The 19,526-nt window shown below is 43.9% G+C and overlaps 2 protein-coding genes across 2 annotated transcripts; both read right to left on the bottom strand.

The window, feature by feature from the left end:
- Positions 1 to 418: 418 nt before the first annotated feature.
- Positions 419 to 1,177, bottom strand: LOC125552818. The gene is made up of 2 exons (XM_048716540.1): positions 789 to 1,177; positions 419 to 624 (listed from the first exon to the last, which is right to left on the bottom strand). The coding sequence occupies exons 1-2, from the start codon at positions 1,084 to 1,086 to the stop codon at positions 599 to 601; spliced, it is 324 nt and encodes a 107-aa protein (XP_048572497.1). The 5' UTR covers positions 1,087 to 1,177; the 3' UTR covers positions 419 to 598.
- A 2,296-nt stretch (positions 1,178 to 3,473) lies between these two features.
- Positions 3,474 to 14,075, bottom strand: LOC125545893 (4'-phosphopantetheinyl transferase HetI-like). Its single transcript, XM_048709953.1, has 9 exons — positions 13,897 to 14,075; positions 13,471 to 13,783; positions 12,501 to 12,676; positions 11,616 to 11,680; positions 11,433 to 11,534; positions 11,173 to 11,328; positions 10,591 to 10,689; positions 3,886 to 4,006; positions 3,474 to 3,803 (listed from the first exon to the last, which is right to left on the bottom strand). The coding sequence occupies exons 2-9, from the start codon at positions 13,668 to 13,670 to the stop codon at positions 3,697 to 3,699; spliced, it is 1,026 nt and encodes a 341-aa protein (XP_048565910.1). The 5' UTR covers positions 13,671 to 13,783; positions 13,897 to 14,075; the 3' UTR covers positions 3,474 to 3,696.
- Between the last annotated feature and the right edge of the window lie 5,451 nt (positions 14,076 to 19,526).

Below are 19,526 nucleotides of genomic sequence, written 5' to 3'. Positions count from 1 at the left end.
TGAAATACTTCGTGTGATAAAAATCTGGTAGTGTATACATTGTACAAGGCAGACGTTGCACGCATTGCAAAATCCAAGTAAACCGTTACAATCGAACTACACCAGATTTGTGTGTGAAATCATATATACAACTAACTGAATATGCCATTTATCTTTCTCATCCCCTTCCCCATGAGTCTCCTCACTTTTAGCAAAGTAAGTTGTATTTGGAGCTTTGCATCAGCCAGGGTCGAGGAATAAGAGTTACTAAGATGAAAAATTGGTTGAGCTCAGCCATAAATGAACCCATTAACTTTGGATATAAAAAGCACATGAAAGTTGTTGCTTTAACAACAGTAATTTCTTCTAATATCCTTGATCCCTTCACCTGCAATGAGCCGTAAATAGAACCAAAAATATTGTGTATGAACAAACATAATTTAGACAATTTGAGGAGAAGACTTTATTAGTTTCAAAAACGTTCTCATACAGAGTGATTAACATAAACTATTATGAGTAAAACCTCACGAATTACAAATGTGAAAGGGAAGCTCTTGTGAGGCCACACACATATAATGTAAAAGCCAATGCTTCTCCTCCCGCGGCTAAACTAGAATCACTACGCCAGAGGAGGAAATGTGTAACCTGCAAGACCATTCAATTTGACCCAACATATGATCAGAATAGCGTAAGAAGCATATAAAATGCATAACTAAAATCAAAGCCGTGTGACTCCAAAGAATAATAAATATCAAAACTGCATGTATGAAATGCCGATCATCGTAATTCCCTTATTATATTTCACTTACTTCCGCACTTGTAGCCGTGTGGGAATGGCTTCTTGCAGAAATTGGCAACGTAGGCAACCTTCTCCATACACCATATCTCCTCTTTCTCCTTGGTGACACCAGCACAAAGGCATGGGATGTTTGCCTTCTGCCACACGGCGCAGCATGCGTCCGACGGATCTAGCTTCGGGTTTGCTGGCCATTTTTGATACTTAGCACACTCCTTGATCATGGCCTGTCGGTCACCCTCACATTCGTCAGCCGACACGGCTACCGCAATAGTGAGGATGATGAAACATAAGCACATGAGTTTCGCCATGGCTATGGCTTTTGTATCTCCTACACTAGAGCCTTCTCTATCCCTTTGATATTAGAATCCTAAAATATAGGATTTGTGTGGCTTCTGTGAATGTGTGCGATACATGACTTCGCTAGCTATGTCTTGGTATATATAGCCTTCTTTGAGATGATGATACAGACGCATACACCAGTTGTATATCATGAAGATATAGCACCGTGTCAGACAATTAATGTATACATTAATTATACATCTAGAGGCTACATCATACATTAGTTCTATATCTTGAAGATACGATATTGTATAAAATAATGAATGTGTACATTAACTTTATATCTACAGGCTAGACCTTTAAGATATGAAATAGCATCAAACAATAAATGTGTACATTAACTTCATATCGACACGTTTTACACACATTAGTTGTATATATGTTATATCTCGAAGATATGGCACTGCATGAAAAGAATGAATGTGTACATTAGTTGCATATCTACACGCTACAACAATACATTATTATATATATCTTGAAGATATGGTATTGTATCAAAAAAATGAATGTGTACATTAATTGCACATCTACGAGCGTACAACATTACATTAATTATATATATCTTGAAGATATATTATTGCATCAAAAAAGGAATGTGTACATTAATTGCACATCTACGGGCTATAACATTAGATTAATTATATTAACTTTTTAAGATATGGTACTGCATCAAAAAATAAATGTATACATTAGTTGCACATCTACAAGCTACAACATTAACCGCAAATTGCTACAATATTGCATCGCACTTTGGAAATATGCATTGAATTCTATATATCACACTAGTATAAGACACTGGACATGTACATTAATGGACCTGTATCTCAGAAAAAATAAGGCTTAACTCAGGAGGGGAGCTTCTGAGGGGACGGCGCAACTCGCTTACGAGGCCTAATAAATCTGTAATTGTTGGCTCATGTGAGACAATTTTTTTTATTTTGCCAGTGCTATTACTTTGGCTTATCAATTGGCCCCGTCTTACTTCCATGCCGCTCTCCGCTGCTGATTGAGCCCACGTATCTTTTTTCTATCGAGGTACCTATTTGTATACTATTAGATGATCCCTACGCATTGCCGTGGAAAATTTGTTAAAGGTAATAAATAAAGTGGTACTTAAAACAAGTAAAACTATTTGCAAACAAGTGTTCTCATCATGCTCGCTTGCACCAAGGGAAGATGGGAGGCGTGGCTGGAAGGTAGAGCGTCGAATTCCAACAAGACAGTTGGAGAAGAACTGGACATCTCTTTGGAGAGTCCAAGTGCCGTCAAAGATCAGGGTATTTTTGTGGCGGCTTGCCAAGCACTCACTCCTCACGGCAAAATCATGCCACTCCCTCCGTACTCCATAGTGAGAGTAAAGTAGATGATAACATCACACATAACTAGGTAAAATAGATGATAGATGATGTGGCAAGAAATTAATGAGGAAAAAGAGGCATATGGTAACATTGTATGTTATTCATACTATGAGTAACATTACACATACCAAAACAAGATGAGTCTATAACCTAATAAATGAAGTATTGCGTGACACCATACATATGTTACTCCTCGTTATGCAGGTAGTAACATAGACTAGTAACATATGCATGTTACTAAAGTTACTCCCCACTATGGGTAGTCTAAGTCATCTTACGTTGTGCATCAGGACCAAAACGAAGGGAAAACAAGAGAGCGTAATGTTCATTAGCTAATTAATACCATTGCATGCAATGAATTAACCACTGCATGCCGTGGTAAGTAGTCTCAACTCATTAAAAACATACACGCCCCACATCTCTTATTGGTTGATTCATTTATTCATGTCAAGAAATAAGAAATAAGGTGAGTTAATGCACCACCCCTGAGTGTTTTGAGACTATATGGTTTTCGTAAAATGGCTAATGCATCGATACGGAGGAAGTAGTTCATAGGAATGCATGCTACACGAGATGCAAGATACACGGTCACATGGATTCCTCAAGGGTAAGGCATTCCCGTCTGGAGTGCACAATGTCAATGTGCGTATGGGCTGTGGCTGACGAGTACGTGACCAAACTATTGCAGAACCGGCAAGAACCCCATAAACTGGAATGACCTTTTACTCTGATTGATCACTTGAAACATGAAGAATAGGGTGAAAGTGCTTGACAATGTGGGCGATCTGGTATGCGTGATTTGGTGGGTTGACGACTGCTCAGTGGCAAAGAACTTGAATTGTTGCAGGAGAGGATGTTATTGCGGTCACATCGTCCTAGAGATTGAAGAACGAGCTAAATTGTTCCAGGAAGCCTAGTACATTCCCCTTGACTGTCGACCGTCATTTGTGGCTGAGAACCACCTCAAGTGCATTGCATCCCATATAACATTCTAGATAGATTAAGAGTGTGCTTTCCTTGATAAAAATACCAGCCATTGTTGTGCAAACAAACTCTGAAGATACATACGGTAATGTAATGCCAGCCATTGAATGGCAGTTCAGACCAACAATGTTTCCACCAAGAGAAGAGAGCCAACACAGGAAAAATGACGTTTCAGTGGGCAGAGACCAAAACCTATTGGTGCTGGACCAAGTGTGTTTCACAACAATGTTTCAGTAGTCAGGCAATAAGTTTTACAGCTTCTGTTCCAGAGACGAGTGTATCTTCAACGAATGGCACGGTCTTCCATACTTTCAATCCTACTGATGCTGGACTGTCTTCAGGACCTGACATATACAGCAACAATGAAGCAACTGAAAGGACAAAGTAAGCAAACAGTTATTACCCAAGCTGGAAATATATACAGACCTTGACTTCTGGAGCTGTCCTCTATACAAACTGACATGTAGTGAGAACTATTTAGCTCCGCTAGTGTAAACAGCCAGTTCTCAGACAGATGGTCACAACCAGGCCTGGAAGTATTCGATGTCTGACAGATCCAGCAAGAGTCAAGGCAGATTGATTAAAATTGATTTATTGCTAAGTTGCAACACAGTAACAAGGCACCACTATCTTAGAGTTAATAACTAGATGCTCCTTTCGAGGACTCGCGTTAATCCTAGGGAATTTGTCCCAGAGAAATAACATCTATCCGGTCTACCTTCAAGTTATCTATGTAGCTGTTTGATTAAGTAAACCTCGCTCTCTCCCACATGGACTCCTCCTTTTGTTTTCCTTCCCTTCCTTACCTGTTGACTCTCTAACTTCACCGTCGCATCCTATGCACGCGTCTACGAGTGGCCACCACAGTAGTTCATCCTCCTTGAGACTGTTTGAGACCATTCTCCAGCAATCCTTTCCGAACTCAACACGCAAGTAACCATTAATCCCCAAATTCACTGCTGTATTCTCCGACCTATTGAGTTCATAACAAGGACCCACAACAAATATGCCTTATCCCTAATGTCTGATCAAGAAAATCTATGGAGTATATGAACTCTGCTGCTTGTAGGGCTTGAGATCAGAAAAGCTTGGTTTTCTAATGTGTATTTTGCAGCAGAGAGGAGATTGTTGACGACGTATGGGTGTGTCAGAACTCAAAGTGCGGATGTGCTTAATTAATTCAAATGTTGTGTTCTTGACCTTTGATTTTAGATGAAATCCCAAGTCATAATTGTGAACTTTTCCTTAGTTTTCCTGAGCCCAATGTTCACATTGTGTGGACATGCAACACCATTCCTGTAGTGAGTACTCTCGTAAGTGCATGTATTCTGAAACAACTGCTAAAATCGGTTGTGGGTATACTGCATTGTACCTCTTCTCTTCACGTCTGTCCTCTAATTTGCTTTAATTTCTTTTAGGTTTACCTGTGATTGTCTTCAGATTTACCAGTCAAATGGGAAGTATGTTTATATCAATGGTACATATGTCATATGTGAAGTAAAAAATGTTGAAAATTTGGGACTGAATTATGACTGTCAGTATATATAATTTCCATGTTTTCATCAACAGCGCATCATTCATGCAGATAATATTTTTTTAACTGGTATTTGGTCTAACAAGTGTTCGAACAAGTGATGTCGACACCGATGACTTCCCGATTAAGATAGGACTGCATCAGGGGTCAGCTTTGAGCCCTTATCTTTTTGCATTGGTGATGGATGAGGTCACAAGGGATATACAAGGAGATATCCCATGGTGTATGCTCTTTGCGGATGATGTGGTGCTAGTTGACGATAATCGGACGGGGGTAAATAGGAAGTTAGAGTTATGGAGACAAACCTTGGAATCGAAAGGGTTTAGGCTTAGTAGAACTAAAACCGAGTACATGATGTGCGGTTTCAGTACTACTAGGTGTGAGGAGGAGGTTAGCCTTGATGGCCAGGTGGTACCTCGGAAGGACACCTTTCGGTATTTGGGGTCAATGTTGCAGGAGGATGGGGGTATTGATGAAGATGTGAACCATCGAATCAAAGCCGGATGGATGAAGTGGCGCCAAGCTTCTGGCATTCTCTGTGACAAGAGAGTGCCACAAAAGCTAAAAGGCAAGTTCTACAGGACGGCGGTTCGACCCGCAATGTTGTATGGCGCGGAGTGTTGGCCGACTAAAAGGCGACATGTTCAACAGTTAGGTGTGGCGGAGATGCGTATGTTGAGATGGATGTGTGGCCACACGAGGAAGGATCGAGTCCGGAATGATGGATATACGAGATAGAGTTGGGGTAGCACCAATTGAGGAGAAGCTTGTCCAACATCGTCTGAGATGGTTTGGGCATATTCAGCGCAGGCCTCCAGAAGCTCCAGTGCATAGCGGACGGCTAAAGCGTGCGGAGAATGTCAAGAGAGGGCGGGGTAGACCGAATTTGACATGGGAGGAGTCCGTTAAGAGAGACCTGAAGGATTGGAGTATCACCAAAGAGCTAGCTATGGACAGGGGTGCGTGGAAGCTTGCTATCCATGTGCCAGAGCCATGAGTTGGTTGCGAGATCTGATGGGTTTCACCTCTAGCCTACCCCAACTTGTTTGGGACTAAAGGCTTTGTTGTTGTTGTTGTTGGTATTTGTTCTATGCAGTCTTCAGTAACAGTGACATGAAAAATTGGTAAATAAATGCTTACGATGGATAAATGAGCCCTCTACTACACACTAGGGACCCAAATGATGGTGTTGCTATGGTTGCAGGCTTATAGGTTTCCATGGAGTCTCCTAGAAAGAACAATGAATTTGACACACTTCGTCTCATTGTTAAAAGTCAAGCCTTTGTTTGTGGGAGGGTTTCTTGTCGGTCATCACGGATTGAACTTTATTATACTTAAAAGTTTTTCACTTCAACGGGAATATCCCTGCATGATTACCCTCTATTATTTATCTTCTCATCTCCCTAATTGTCTGTTAGACCAAACTTCCTGCTGAATTTGGTTCAACATTTGTTCTTTTAGAAAGAAGGCTCAAGAAGAGCACGCCATCGACGGGCCAGGGATTACACAAAACCAATATCAAACAACAGCAGAACGGTACAAGGAGCTGAAAGAGCAGCTTACAACGCAATACACACAGCAAGCACAAGACAGAAAATGAAAGCACAGCTTGCAACTGTCGCTGCCACCACACTGAAGAACCTAAAACAACTAAGCAGAAGAGGCAGCAGTGGATCAGCCAGTAGCCATGGGAAGAGAGGGACGCTACCCTCTCGTCCTGGCTCGAAAGACGCCGCACTGTCGGCAAGAAGAGGCGCTCACCCGAGAATTAGGCAAGGAGCCAGCTTCACGACCACACGGAGACTTCACAACAAACGACTAGCATGAAGCACACCACGCCGACTGCAGCCCTGCCATCCTCCGAAACACAAGCAAGGAGGGAAAGCTACTAGGAGCAATCAAACACGAAAGAACAGCACTGGGGCCAAGCCTAGGCAACGAACACATTGAAAACATGGTCAGCCTTCACAAAGAGGGACCGGGCACTCGGATCACATACTTAACACTGCCACCATCTCCACCTAGGGACGAGGATGTCGACCCACATGAACATACCAATTACCAACGCACACCGGAGCTGAGAGCACCACCAAAGGTAAGGCGCCGGACCTGCAGAAAATAGCATCGCTCGCTGCCGCTAGAGACTCAAAGCCCCCGGACACCTCCACACCACAACACCACTCATCCAAGTCCAGCATTCCCCGGATGGCGTCTCCAAGGAGAAACGACACGCATGTCGCTGTCGCCGCCAAATCCAGAGCCGATTTTGAGCTTTCGCTCAGGAAAGTGGCGAGGGGTGGGAGGAAGAGTCCTCAGCCACACCTCCAGGGAGGAAAGTGGTGCCCTTGGGCGTCGCCATTGCCGTGGCCCAACCAGCCAGCCAAGGGTTTCCCCCGGACCCAGACCCGCAACACCTACACCAAAGAGGGTACCGGCGACGGAGGTTGCCGAGCACCAAGGTTGGCGAGGAGGAGGTCGTGCCTTCAGCTCTAGGGCCTCAAGCTGAAGGACTTGCGTATCGACCACCGCCCGCCGACTCCTCGCCGCCCAAGCGACCAAGGGATCCAGCCACCAGCATCTGTGGGCGCCGCCTGCCACCAAGACATCACCGCCACGCCATCGAGGGCCGCTGCCCCAGCATCTGCAGCCATTTGCTAGAGAAACGGAGCAACACGAGCTTCACCACCACCTTCACTGGCATCCACGCAAGCTTTCTCGACGTCCTCCTCTGGTGGCGGCAAGGGAGATGGAAGAAGGGCACAGCAGCACTGGGAACCCTAGTCACCCCTGAGTCGCCCTCGGGAGGACGATGCGAGGGCCCGTAACATTCTACACTCTCACCCCAAAAAATTGTTAATGCTAAGGGATGATTGTCGACACTATAGTAAGTTGAGATATTCGAATTAAGAGTGGAAACACCATGGAAACCTCCATTAGCAAAAAATTAGTGTGGTTGTTGGTGATCCGACAAATCATGCAACTAATGCAATGTATTTCGCCGTCTTGTTAACGACCTCACGTTGAAGGAAATATACCTAAAGGGACGCCGTTTTACTTGGTCAAACGAGCAATCCCCACCCACCTTGGTGCACTTGGACCACGTGCTCTGCACCTTGGACTAGGAGGAGGCACATGGTGAGTGCCATCTTCTTTGCCTCGCGTCCATCGTGTCGGACAACAACCCGCTTCTGCTAGACTGCTCCCCCATGCCTACGACGCACCGGCGTTTCCACTTCGAGGACTTATGGCTGAGACTTGATGGGTTTCACGACATGGTGGCCACGGCTTGGGGCTCAGTTCATGACTCGGACCCCTTCCATCGCCTCATGATACGCCTGCAGGCCACGGCCCACAGCCTCACCAGCTGGAGTGCCAAGTCGATAGGCAACATCCAGGATAGGATGGCCATCTTCCGTGAACTCATTGCGCGCTTCGACAAGGCACAGGGGATTCGCGTGCTCACCCCACCGGAAGATTGGCTGCGGAAGCAACTCAAGTTTACATACCTTGGCCTCGCATCCCTTGACCGCACCATCGCCCAACAGTGTGCGCGCATCACCACGCTCAAGGACGGCGATGCCAACACCAGCTTCTTCCACCGGCAATGCTCCTTCCGATGGCAGAAGAACTGGTTTTCAGTCTGGCCGTGGATGGGCATGTGCTCACCGACCATGACGAGATGGCGCAGACGGCATTTGAGCACTTTGAAAGAATCTTGGGCACGTCCGCCAATCGCGACATCACGATGGACTTGGAGCAACTTATTGATCCGGGTAACCTCGCGAGCCTCGATGTGCCCTTCACCGCGGAGGTATGGGACGTTGCCAGCAGCTGTACGAGTTGAGGCCGCGGATTCAGCAAGCTTAACCAAGCCCTCATGACCCTATTGCCCAAACGTGCTAACGCCCACCAGCTACGTGACTACCGGCCGATATGCTTGATACACCTGGTGGCCAAGATCTTCACGAAAGTACTATCGCTGCGCCTTGCCCCAAAGCTGGACAGCCTGGTTAGTCGTAACCAGAACGCATTCATCACCGGACGCAGCCTCCACGATAACTTCATCCTTGTCAGGCAATTGCTTAAGATGTTGCATCAACTTGGCTATTAGGAACGGCATGTCTGCCCTGTTTTGGGAGGACCACTGGCTTAGCGGAAAGTCCATCCGCCGAGCTCGCCCCGCTGCTCTACCAGTGCATCCCCAAGCGGCAACAAAAATCAAGGACGGTAGCAGAAGGGCTGGCCAGGAACTCCTGGGCTTGTGATATCCAGGGAGCCCTTGGCCTCCACGAGATAGGCCAATACCTGATGATCTAGCAGACCGTGAACCGTACCAACCTCTCAAATGAACCAGACCGACTGCTTCGAAGGTGGACGGCCAACGGTACCTACTCAGCGCAGTCATGTTATGTGGCCACTTTCCATGGTTCAACGCGATGCACGTCCTAGAAGCTGATTTGGAAAAGCTGGGCGCCGCCAAGAGTAAAATTCTTTCACTAGTTGGCGAATCAAGATCGCTGCTGGACGGCTGAGAGGCTCGCTCGACGTGGGCTGCAGCATCACCCCAGGTGCCTTCTATGTGACCAAGCTACTGAAACACTCCAGCAGCTGCTCCTGGCCTGCCCCTTCACTCGCCAAACATGGCATGCCATCTTGCCTTGGCTACGCATGCCGACCTGGCCACCGGACTAGGAGCCCACTGTCATGGCATGATGGCTGCGCGCGAACGAGCACACGCCGACGACGCATCGCAAGGCCCTCAGGTCCATTGCCTTGCTAGTTCCATGGATGATCTGGAAACACAGGAACGTGTGCGTCTTTGACAATGCGACGCCCTCGATAGATTTGCTAGTAGATAGGATCAAAGACAAGGCCCGCTGTTGGGCAAACGCCGGAGCCCACGGACTTAGGGTTGTTCTGCCCACTAATCGGCCGATGGCATTGTAAAACTCACCTCCTAGGAGGCTTGTTCTCTCTTTCCTTTCAATGAAATGAAACACAAAGATCCTTTGCGTTTTCTCGGAAAAAAAAATGTAAGGATTAGTAGAGTAATGTGTATCTGGGTTCCAATAGGCTTAGAATTGTGTTTCAATTTTTTGTTACATTGTCATCTACATGTGAAATACACATCCAGCAGATCATGTACATTATCTGCCTAAATAAAGTTGACTTACACGACTATTTCTAACGGGTTCTATTTTTCATCATATTCCTGTTGCATTCTGAAGTTTCCGTTGCACAAAGGGTGTACCCAGTGTTGAATGCTCCCACACAAGGAGCCCGTAGTGTCCATTAAAGAAATATATTGTTCGACCTTTTTCTTATTTACGTGTCATATAAAATATCTAGCCCAAACAGCTGCATGGGTTGATAACTAGTAATGCATAATAACCATATACTTTTCCTTGTGAAATTTGCTTAACATGTCATCTGACAGTTGGGCCAAAAGGAATGTTAGGTGTCCAGGAGACCCACGTGTCAGAAGATGTCACAGAATATCATGTGGATTTTTTTTAAGATACATAGTTCCAGAGCTCCCTTACACATATAGCATACGTTAAAGACAGCAACAAAAGGGAAAGGTTGAAGATGTATACCTTAGAAATCCTAATTCCCTTGCTTATTTCCAGCATTATAGAAAAAGTACTGAATGGAGCACCTGAGAAACCCATTCCAAGAGCTTTTACATATGCTTCCTAAAAATTTATACATCAATTCTATGTAAGCAATTTATTTTAAAACATCGTATCAGTAATCAGTACTATGAATATTAAATTTACATAGGGCAACATTTGCTGCAAACCCACTTTGGCGCTAACTCTTCTCATACCGATTCCTTTTTCCACAAAAGCACTATTCATAAGGTGCCCATCTATGTGTCGTTCAATTTGATTAATTTAATATAACCATATGTAAGGAAGGATTTAGCTAGTTAGCATTAAAATGAGTTCACTCTAGACACATTCCAGACCTGCATTTCTATATCAAAGAACAATTAAGTCAGCTACAGTATGCTTTAGGTGGTCATATTAGACTACGTTATGGGCCAGAGGATACATTCTACCCTAGTACTGGAAAATACCATCGCTGCTCAATGTTCTACAGAATGTACACCAGCACAACGTAGTGAATGTGCATGAAAGGGCTATAAGTAGAGGACCAAAGAGAGCCTCACTAACTTTAAGAGTCCATAGTTTCAGGAATTCCTTCCGCTGAGCATCTGAATCAGAAATCTCAGCTAGACTATCAACTTCAGAAGGGGTGAAGTAACGGCGAGCAAGAGATAAAATATTCTTGGTTGTATTCCGCTTCTTCTCTTCAACATCAATGCCAATCTGAGACAGTACATAAATAGCAATATCAACTGAATAACATCCAAAGCAACAGAAACATGGTCATTTCTTTCTCATTTTGATAGTCACAGGGGCAAGGAACATACATGAGCATTAATGGCAATGCCACAGGCAATCAAAGAAGTTGTGTGTGAAATATTGAAATGCAAAGGTTGCTCCGCAGTGCTATCATCCAGTGGCCACAATACCTGATTAAACATGGAGAGCAACCAAAGGCAAATTAGTACAAGGTTTTAAATTGCAGAAAAAATAACTGCTGAAGCCGTTACCTCAGGTTTGCCAAATTTGTTCTTCTTAAACTCAAATGACCTCGGATCAATTTTACAATCTGTATCTAATCTAGTTCAAACAAATTAGAAATAAGCATATCAGTAATTCTGTTAATGACAGTGTCAAAAAAACATCTTATATTTTGATATGGAGGGAGTAGTTGATAAGAACTAACAAGACGAGTATATAGTATAATTATTGACAAGATAACATGCTTATAAACTTAACATTGAGCAGCATGTCAAACTTCCATGTTTCAGGTCAAGTGGAAGATATGTTCATTCTCCATTTTTAGGACTATTTGCAAAAAAAATTGCATCAGATAGTGATAATACACCTAGTAGGGGGAAAAATACATCTACCGATGCAAGAAGCCCACTTTACATGACATCGATGATTTTGAATCATATACTTCCTGTATATGTAAGACAAGATGAATGCGCAAATGGAAGCCCACCTATCTACAGGCAAAGTTCAAAGGCAATATAACTCAGTGCATCTAAGAGTCATAAATTGCAGTAGCTCCGAAGCTCTCCAGAAATATTAAGTTGTTTTCTTAAAAAGATAGAGTTTTCCTGATGATTACAAAGATTACAGGGTATATAAACTAAAATAGTTTTTATATATAGCACAACCCATGGAAAGGATTATATTTGTTGTCAATCCTAACCAACATATATGCTTGTGAATCTAAAATCTGCAACCAATTTCCGTATTAAATAACTAATAATAACAAGAATAACATACAAAAAGATCTCTTGAATGATGATTCCTTTGTAACTAAATATAAGACATTTTTGCAGTTCAAACAGTAAGTTAGTAACAGGCATGAAAATCCAATTAAGTGTGATCGACCATGCAATAGGCAGTTGGTGGTTACATACATCTTGAGAGGGTGGTGCGCAACAATGCACGGGACAAAACAACATCTTTCCGCAACAATGTTGCTTTCATAGAGTCAGCATACTTTCTTTCAGAAGGAGACAGGAGTTCTTCATACATATTCAGCTGGGACTGATTATTCAGCTCATCGGGGCAAAGATACCAAACATGCACCTCTCTACAATACAACAGAAATAAACACATAAACCAATGTCTTCAAAATATTTCAATTCACCAAATAGCTATTATAAGAAAAAAGAAGCCAACCATTTGCAAATGTTAAAGAGTTATACTCATCAAGTACAGTCCTTACCTAACCCAGGGGAACAATTACTGAACCAAAAGCTAATCATTCTATCCATATGCCAATATCAGGGAGTATCTAGGAATAGAGATTATAAGGAGAGTTATAATAAAACCCGACAATCTCTCCTTCAGTGAATGCCCAACACCAGCCCCTATGAAAAATCTAACCAGGCAAACAATCTTCGCTCTGTCAGAACAAAAAGCAAACGGTCGTCTCATCCTAATAGTTGGTGATTTGTGATGTGCTCAATTCTCATGCACTATGTTATTTTCATGCACATAAGTGTACCTATTTCACAATTTTTAGTGAACAAACAAGATCGGTAATAGCAAGTAGAAGCCAGTAATCTTGGCAATCTCCGGCATTGTCTAATATAAAGTATGTTTCATATTAAGGAGAGACATGGAGCATAGTGTCACGCCGCCGTCGCCTATGGCCGCCACCACGAGGTCACAAGACATGGGTTGATCCCCTTGCTGCTCTCCTCACATCCTCGATTCCCCTCGCCGTCGAACGATACCTCTAACAACTGGTTGAAAAGGCCATATAGCCATACATTGGCAGCATGACCTCTACTGCCTGCCGCCAGAGGCAGATCTACCATATGTCCAAGCAGGTTCCGAGGAATCACAACTTGCAAAGCACAAAAGGATGGAAGGGGGTACCTTGGGGACTGGAGAGGCGGCGGGAGCGGCAGGGAGGAGAAGAGGCGCCCGCCCGAGACCCCCGGCGTCCTCGGCGGGATAGGCAACCCACGGCATCGGATGAGGCGGTGGTGCACAAGGCTCCCCGAAACCCGCAGCGTCCTCGGCGGCGACGGCAGGATAGGCATCGCGCGGCAGCGGAGGAGGTGGTGGTGGCGCATGCGCGTGCGGCTTCGCGCTGCCCGCCAGGCTTGGCTTATAGCGCGGGCTGTCGGTGGCAACGAGGGGCGGCCGGCCGGCCGGCCTGCTTACTCTCGAATCCAACGAGCCGAGCCTGCGGCGGAGCAACAAGAAATGGCGGTAATTTAATTAGAGGGTCTCACATCCCGCCAGCAACCTCTCCGGCCTCACAAATCGTGCAATGCGACTGGATTAGATGGGCCTTACCTATCGCAGCGCCGGGGGCTCGTCGGCGGCGCAGATCCTCGGCAGGGGTGCGTCCGGGAGAGGTTGCGGGCGCCGGCGGCGGGCGGGTAAGGGAGGAGTCGGGGGAGGACCGGAGGAGTGAAATCCGCCGCCGCCGCCGGGCCTGCGTCAGTTGTATCGGGAGGAGATAGACCGGGAAGTATGGGCTCGGGGGTAGGCGTCGCCCGCGCACCGCACCAGAAAGCCCAGGTTGGCCCAGTTAACCAAAGAAGGCCGATTTTATGAGATCAACTTGAGGCACAGATATACTTTCATGAATGTCTCTAAAAAAGAAAACTTTCACGAGAGGCACGGTAGTGACTCTCGAAAAGGGAAAAAATATGTGTTTTTTTTCGTGGGAGACACAAATTTAATTCTCGTTGAGGCACGAATTTGCTTTTGCGAGAGGTACAATCATGCCTCTTTAAAGAAAAAAAATCTGTTTTTCCCTTTCACGAGAGGCACAGAGGCACAGATTTATTTCTCCTGAAGGCATGGGTTTATTTTCGCAAAAGGCACGGTCGTTTTAAAAAAAATCCTCTGCGAGAGGCATAAATTTAATTCTTATGGAGACATGGATTTGCTTTTCTTGGAAAGGAAAAAATTTCCTTTTTTCACGAAATGCACGCACTTAATTCTAGTGTAGGCACAAATATGCTTCCACATCGTCCCTTTTGAAAAGGAAAAAAACGTGCTCTCACTTTGTTTTTTCGGCCATTTTTTCTGGAAAAAAATCATCGAGACCTATCAACATGGTATCTAATTTTGAAGATCTCGACACGAGAAATCCAACGGTTAAAACGGTTTGACATTTAGACACATAGTTTGAGAGATGAAACGTTTTAAATAAATGGGAAGGGTGGGCTCGGGGTAGGCGTCGCCCGCGCACTGGACCAGAAAGCCCAGGTCAGCCCAGTTAACCAACGAAGGCCGATTTTATTGACAGAGCAGGGTGGTGCATCATATTCAACGCGTAACGCGTAGGTCAACATTTGTCTGCCAGGACTATTTTTTTTTCTTTTCTGAGATAATCCAGGACTATATCTTAGGAGCAACTAACGAAGTCGTAGTCCTTCGGGAGCCCCCGCAAGGGTCACTTGGGGTGGACTCTTTGGCGCACTCTCAGTCGTCACCATGTGTCGTGCTCTGAGCGCTCCCCTCCGATTTTCGTTTTCTTTATTTTTTCACACGTGTTTTTGGCTTTTTATATTATTTTTTCTTTTTTTGGCTTTTTGGTTTTTCATCGGTCTTTCTTACCTTTTGAATAAAAAAGAAATTACAAAAAAAATTGAGAAAACATGTTTTTACTTCCACGAGAGGCACGAAATTAGCCTCTGAGAAACAGAAAAAAATGTATTTTATTTTTTTCCTTCTACAAGAGGCACGGATTTGATTTCATGAGAGACACAGATTTGCTTCTGCGAGAGGCACAACCTCTGAGAACACAGAGAAATTGGTTTATTTTTCTCTTTCCACGAGAGGCACGCATTTAATTCCACAAGAGGCCCGGATTTACTTCTGCGAGGCATGGCCATGCCTCTCGGAAACAATAAAAACGTATTTTGTTTCTTTTCCTTGCGCAAGAGGCACGGCCGTGCCTCTCGGAAATGAAAAAAAAATATGTTTTATTTTTTTTCCTTCCCCAAGAGACACGGATTTGCTTATGTGATTGCGCCTCTAAAAATGTGTTTTCTTTTCTTCCACAAGAGGCATGGGCATGCTCTTTCGAAAAGGGAAAAAAGTGCTCCCGGTTCGGTTTTATCGTCCGATTTTTTTCGTGAAAAATAGTTCATCAAAACCTATCAACATGAGACCTAGTTTTGAAAATCTCGACGTGAGGAAACACTTCGTGATTTGGACATACAGTTTAAAAGATAAAAATATTTTGAATAAACGGATCTACAAAAAAGAAAAACTTTCTGGTTGCGACAAGTAGCGCCCTCGGGAGGTGGGAGTGACCTTTGCAAAGAGTGCTCCTTAATTAGTAATCTCGCTATATCTCGCCCGTACTGAGAATTCCTTCTGTCTCACCTCTGGAGTTTTGTGAACAGGCCGGCCTAGTACTGTAGCTGTGAGAGGGGTTTTAGAAATTGCCTATGGACCGGTTCGGTACGATTTTAGAAACTTCCATGCGGTTTTGTTTTGCGTTTTCTTATCAGCTTTTATTTTATCTTACTTTGGTTTTTTTTATTTTGTACTTTTTTCTATGTGTTTTTCTTATTGGTTTTCTTCGGTCCCACTTAACCATTAATATTTGTCAAATACAAGTTGAACTTTAAAAAAAACTAAGCGAACATTTGTTTTATATTGTATACATAAGTTTTTCAAATGTCACAAACCAATTTTTCAAATGGGTGAACATTTTTTTAAACGTACCGTAATGTACGTTTCTTTTAATGGTATGAAACAATATTTTTCGAATTACAACAATGTTTCTTTACATTGTATAAAAAAGCATACATTTTTTAAGTGTCACAATATTTATGAATGCTACCAAAAGTTTAACACTGTGTTAACATTTTTCCAACTTCGTTTGTTCTCAAATTTTAAGTACATTAAATTTTTATATATTTAGAATATTTCAAAAATGTAAACAATGAGAAAAAGGAAAAAATACAACACGATGTGATGTGTACCGGGAATCTAGGCCCAACCCATTTGTGGTGGCGTTGTAGGCGAGAGTCCATACACGTTGCAGGAAGCAAGATATAGGCGAAATCACTAATTAACTAGTACTCATTGCAAAGATCATTCCCACATTTTCAGATTGTGATAAGTGGCGCGCTGCATGTACACCATTTGTAGCAACATGTGAGTTTTCCTTTTTTTTCGTAGATCTGTTTATTCAAAATATTTTATCTCTTAAACCGTGTATCCAAATCTAGAACCGTTTTCATCATTGGATTCCTCGCGCCGAGATCTTCAAAACTAGATCCCACGTAGATAGGTTTTGACAAACTTTTTTTTATGAAAAAAACCGAACAAAAAAACCGAACCGGGAGCACAGGTTTTTTCCCTTTCCGAAAGATGCACGCCCGTGCCTCTCAGAAAATCACAACTGTATCTCTCGCAGAAGCAAAACCGTGGCTCTCGCGGAAGGAGAAAAACGCGCTTTTCTTTGGTTTACGAGGACGTATGGCCGTGCCTCTCGTGAAAGCACAACCATGCCTCTCGCGGAATCAAAGCCGTGTCTCTCACGAAAGATGTCTCTCGCGAAAGTACAACCGTGCCTCTCGCGGAAGCAAAACCGGGCCTCTCACGGAAGAAAAAAACAAAAAACGCATTTTTTTTCGTTTTCGAGAGGCACACGGCCATGACTCAAGCGAAAGCACAATGATGCCTCTCGCGGAAGCAAAACCGTGCCTCTCGCGGAAGAAAAAAAAACATAAAACGCGTTTTTTTCGTTTCCGAGAGGCACGGCTGTGACTCTCGCGAAAGCAAAACTGTGTTTCTCGCCGAAGCAAAACCGCGACTCTCGCGTAAGAAAAAAATGAAAACACGGTTTTTTGCACAATTGTTTTCTTTTCAAAAATTGTTTTTGATTCAAAAGCTAAGGAAGACAGGTGGAAAACCGAAATGTCGAAAAAAACCCGTTTAAAAAGCTAAAACGCGTGCAGAAAAATAAAAAAACAAAATCCGGAGGGAGCGCCCAGAGCGAACACATGGCGGGTGGCTGAGAGAGCGCCAAGTGGCGTTGCTGATTGCGAGGCTTCCGTAGGAGCACTTGTCAACTAGTTGCTCCCAGGTATAGGAGCTCCCATATATCACCGCGCGTTGAGGCGGAGTGACCGTCTCACTTCTGGATTTTAGGAGCTTCCGTGCGGGTTTTTTCTTTGTTTGTTTCTATGTATTTTTTATTGGTTTCTTGATATATTTTGTCGTATGACATATCCCCGTCCTCACGCAGCTGTTGCCTTCTCTCCAAGAAAAAAATACTAAGGGTTCCTTTGCCTCCCACTAGGGCTCATCTCAAGCAGTCCTAGGTGTTGGAAATATGTCCTAGAGGCAATAATATCATATTATTATATTTTCATATTCATAGTTAAGAGTTTATATTCCATGCTATAATTGCTATGATCTTGGAATATACGATGCAATGAAAAACTCATATGCATGCGTGAAATGATAAACGGAATAAAATAGTATTTTTATCTGTTTTCTTTATTTTTGCATGGTTTTACTATTCTTTCTTTCTGCGTACCAACGTCCTAGTTTTAGAAGAAAACCATGCATGGAATGGAACGGAACGTAACGCTCACCCATCATCGAGAAGCGCGTGCCAGTTGTGCAACGCGAGTAGTATTACATGCGGAGACTCCCGGTGGGCAAGGTATGGCGGCTGGCCTTTAATTGGGTGCAAAACATTTTTTATATGTATGCATCTCGTCTCGTCGGACACTGGCTAAGCTAATTCGCTGGCTATGCTAATTAGAGTCGCTAGAAAAATCGCTAAAGACTCTGAGAAAAGGCCCGTTCGGGACTGATTAATGGGCCATTGAGGCAGTTGGGCCAAGAGCGATTGAGCCAGCGCCCAACACAACGAACGACACATTGTACCTCTCGCATGCACAGGATGCACACGCCCCACTCGGACACTCCCAAACCTATCGCGGCGGCGTCAGCTGGCCAGGAGGATGCGGACCGGCGGCGGCGTCGAGCAAGCGGGCGGGTGGGCGCTGCCGCGCAGGGCGCACTGTCTAGCGAGCGGTGGCTGAGGGTGAGGGCTAGCGGGCGGCAGCAGCGACAAAATTGCCCCCAACATTAGAGATGATGTTATGTTCACTTATATATGAATGGCTCCAACTCGGCCAACTAGTCACAATTGCTACTACTGATGCAACGGCAACAGTTAGAAGGGTCTTTTCATCAATGAAAATTATTAAGACTGAATTGTGTAGCAAGATGTTTGATGGATGTCTTAATGACTTAATGGTGTGTTACATTAAGCGAGGGATTTTCAAAAGCATTCATCTTGGTAAAATTAAGAAAGATTTTCAGAAGAAGGGTAGGACACTGCCATTTCCTGGGTCTTCTAGACGCCACTGAAAGCTTCATTACCGGTATATTTTAGGTTGTTTTTCTATTGAAACATGTCTAAATTTTCATTGTATTTGTCTATTCGTTTGTAGTGTGCATTGTTAGTGTGTATTGACTCTTTTGGTTTGCATTAAAAATCTCTTTGCTTGAGACTTCGCCACACCTTCAACTTTTTTCATCCTCCGCCTCTGTGTTACATACTGAGTAATTACATACGCGAATAATTTGTGGTTGGATGATTATAAGAATAGTGGTATTTTCAGCACATCAGAGTTCAAGTCCTGGTTAAAGGTGTTCATAAGATAGGGTATATATGTGCGTTAAGTGAGTGTATGCATGTATGTATAAACGTCTGTGTTCATACTGTGTTAAACAAGTACTCCCTCCGTAAACTAATATAAAAGTGTTTAGATTATCTAAACACTTTTATATTAGTTTACAGAGGGAGTACTATATACGTGCGTACGTGTCGATGGAATCTGCTTTACGTACGCGCGCGTTCATCGTGGACGGCCTAATTATTCCTGTGTGGAAAGAAGTGTGCGGCAGCCGGCGCTGGCCTGGCCTGACCTGGA

Source organism: Triticum urartu, chromosome 1, assembly GCF_003073215.2.
Source record: "Triticum urartu cultivar G1812 chromosome 1, Tu2.1, whole genome shotgun sequence".
Taxonomy (NCBI): domain Eukaryota; kingdom Viridiplantae; phylum Streptophyta; class Magnoliopsida; order Poales; family Poaceae; genus Triticum; species Triticum urartu.
Note: the sequence above shows the minus strand (reverse complement) of the source record. Positions and strands in the feature narration are given on the sequence as shown.

What these genes read in the sequence shown, in the direction of transcription:
- LOC125552818 (XM_048716540.1), bottom strand. Translation starts at nt 1,086, where the DNA reads ATGGCGAAACTCATGTGCTTATGTTTCATCATCCTCACTATTGCGGTA. An exon ending in ACACGGCTACAAGTGCGGAA is followed by an intron (nt 625 to 788) that starts GTAAGTGAAATA and finishes ATGGTCTTGCAG; the next exon opens with GTTACACATTTCCTCCTCTG.
- LOC125545893 (XM_048709953.1), bottom strand. Translation starts at nt 13,670, where the DNA reads ATGCGCCACCACCACCTCCTCCGCTGCCGCGCGATGCCTATCCTGCCG. An exon ending in AGGGAATTAGGATTTCTAAG is followed by an intron (nt 4,007 to 10,590) that starts GTATACATCTTC and finishes TGGATCTGTCAG; the next exon opens with ACATCGAATACTTCCAGGCC. An exon ending in GGACAGCTCCAGAAGTCAAG is followed by an intron (nt 3,804 to 3,885) that starts GTCTGTATATAT and finishes TGTATATGTCAG; the next exon opens with GTCCTGAAGACAGTCCAGCA.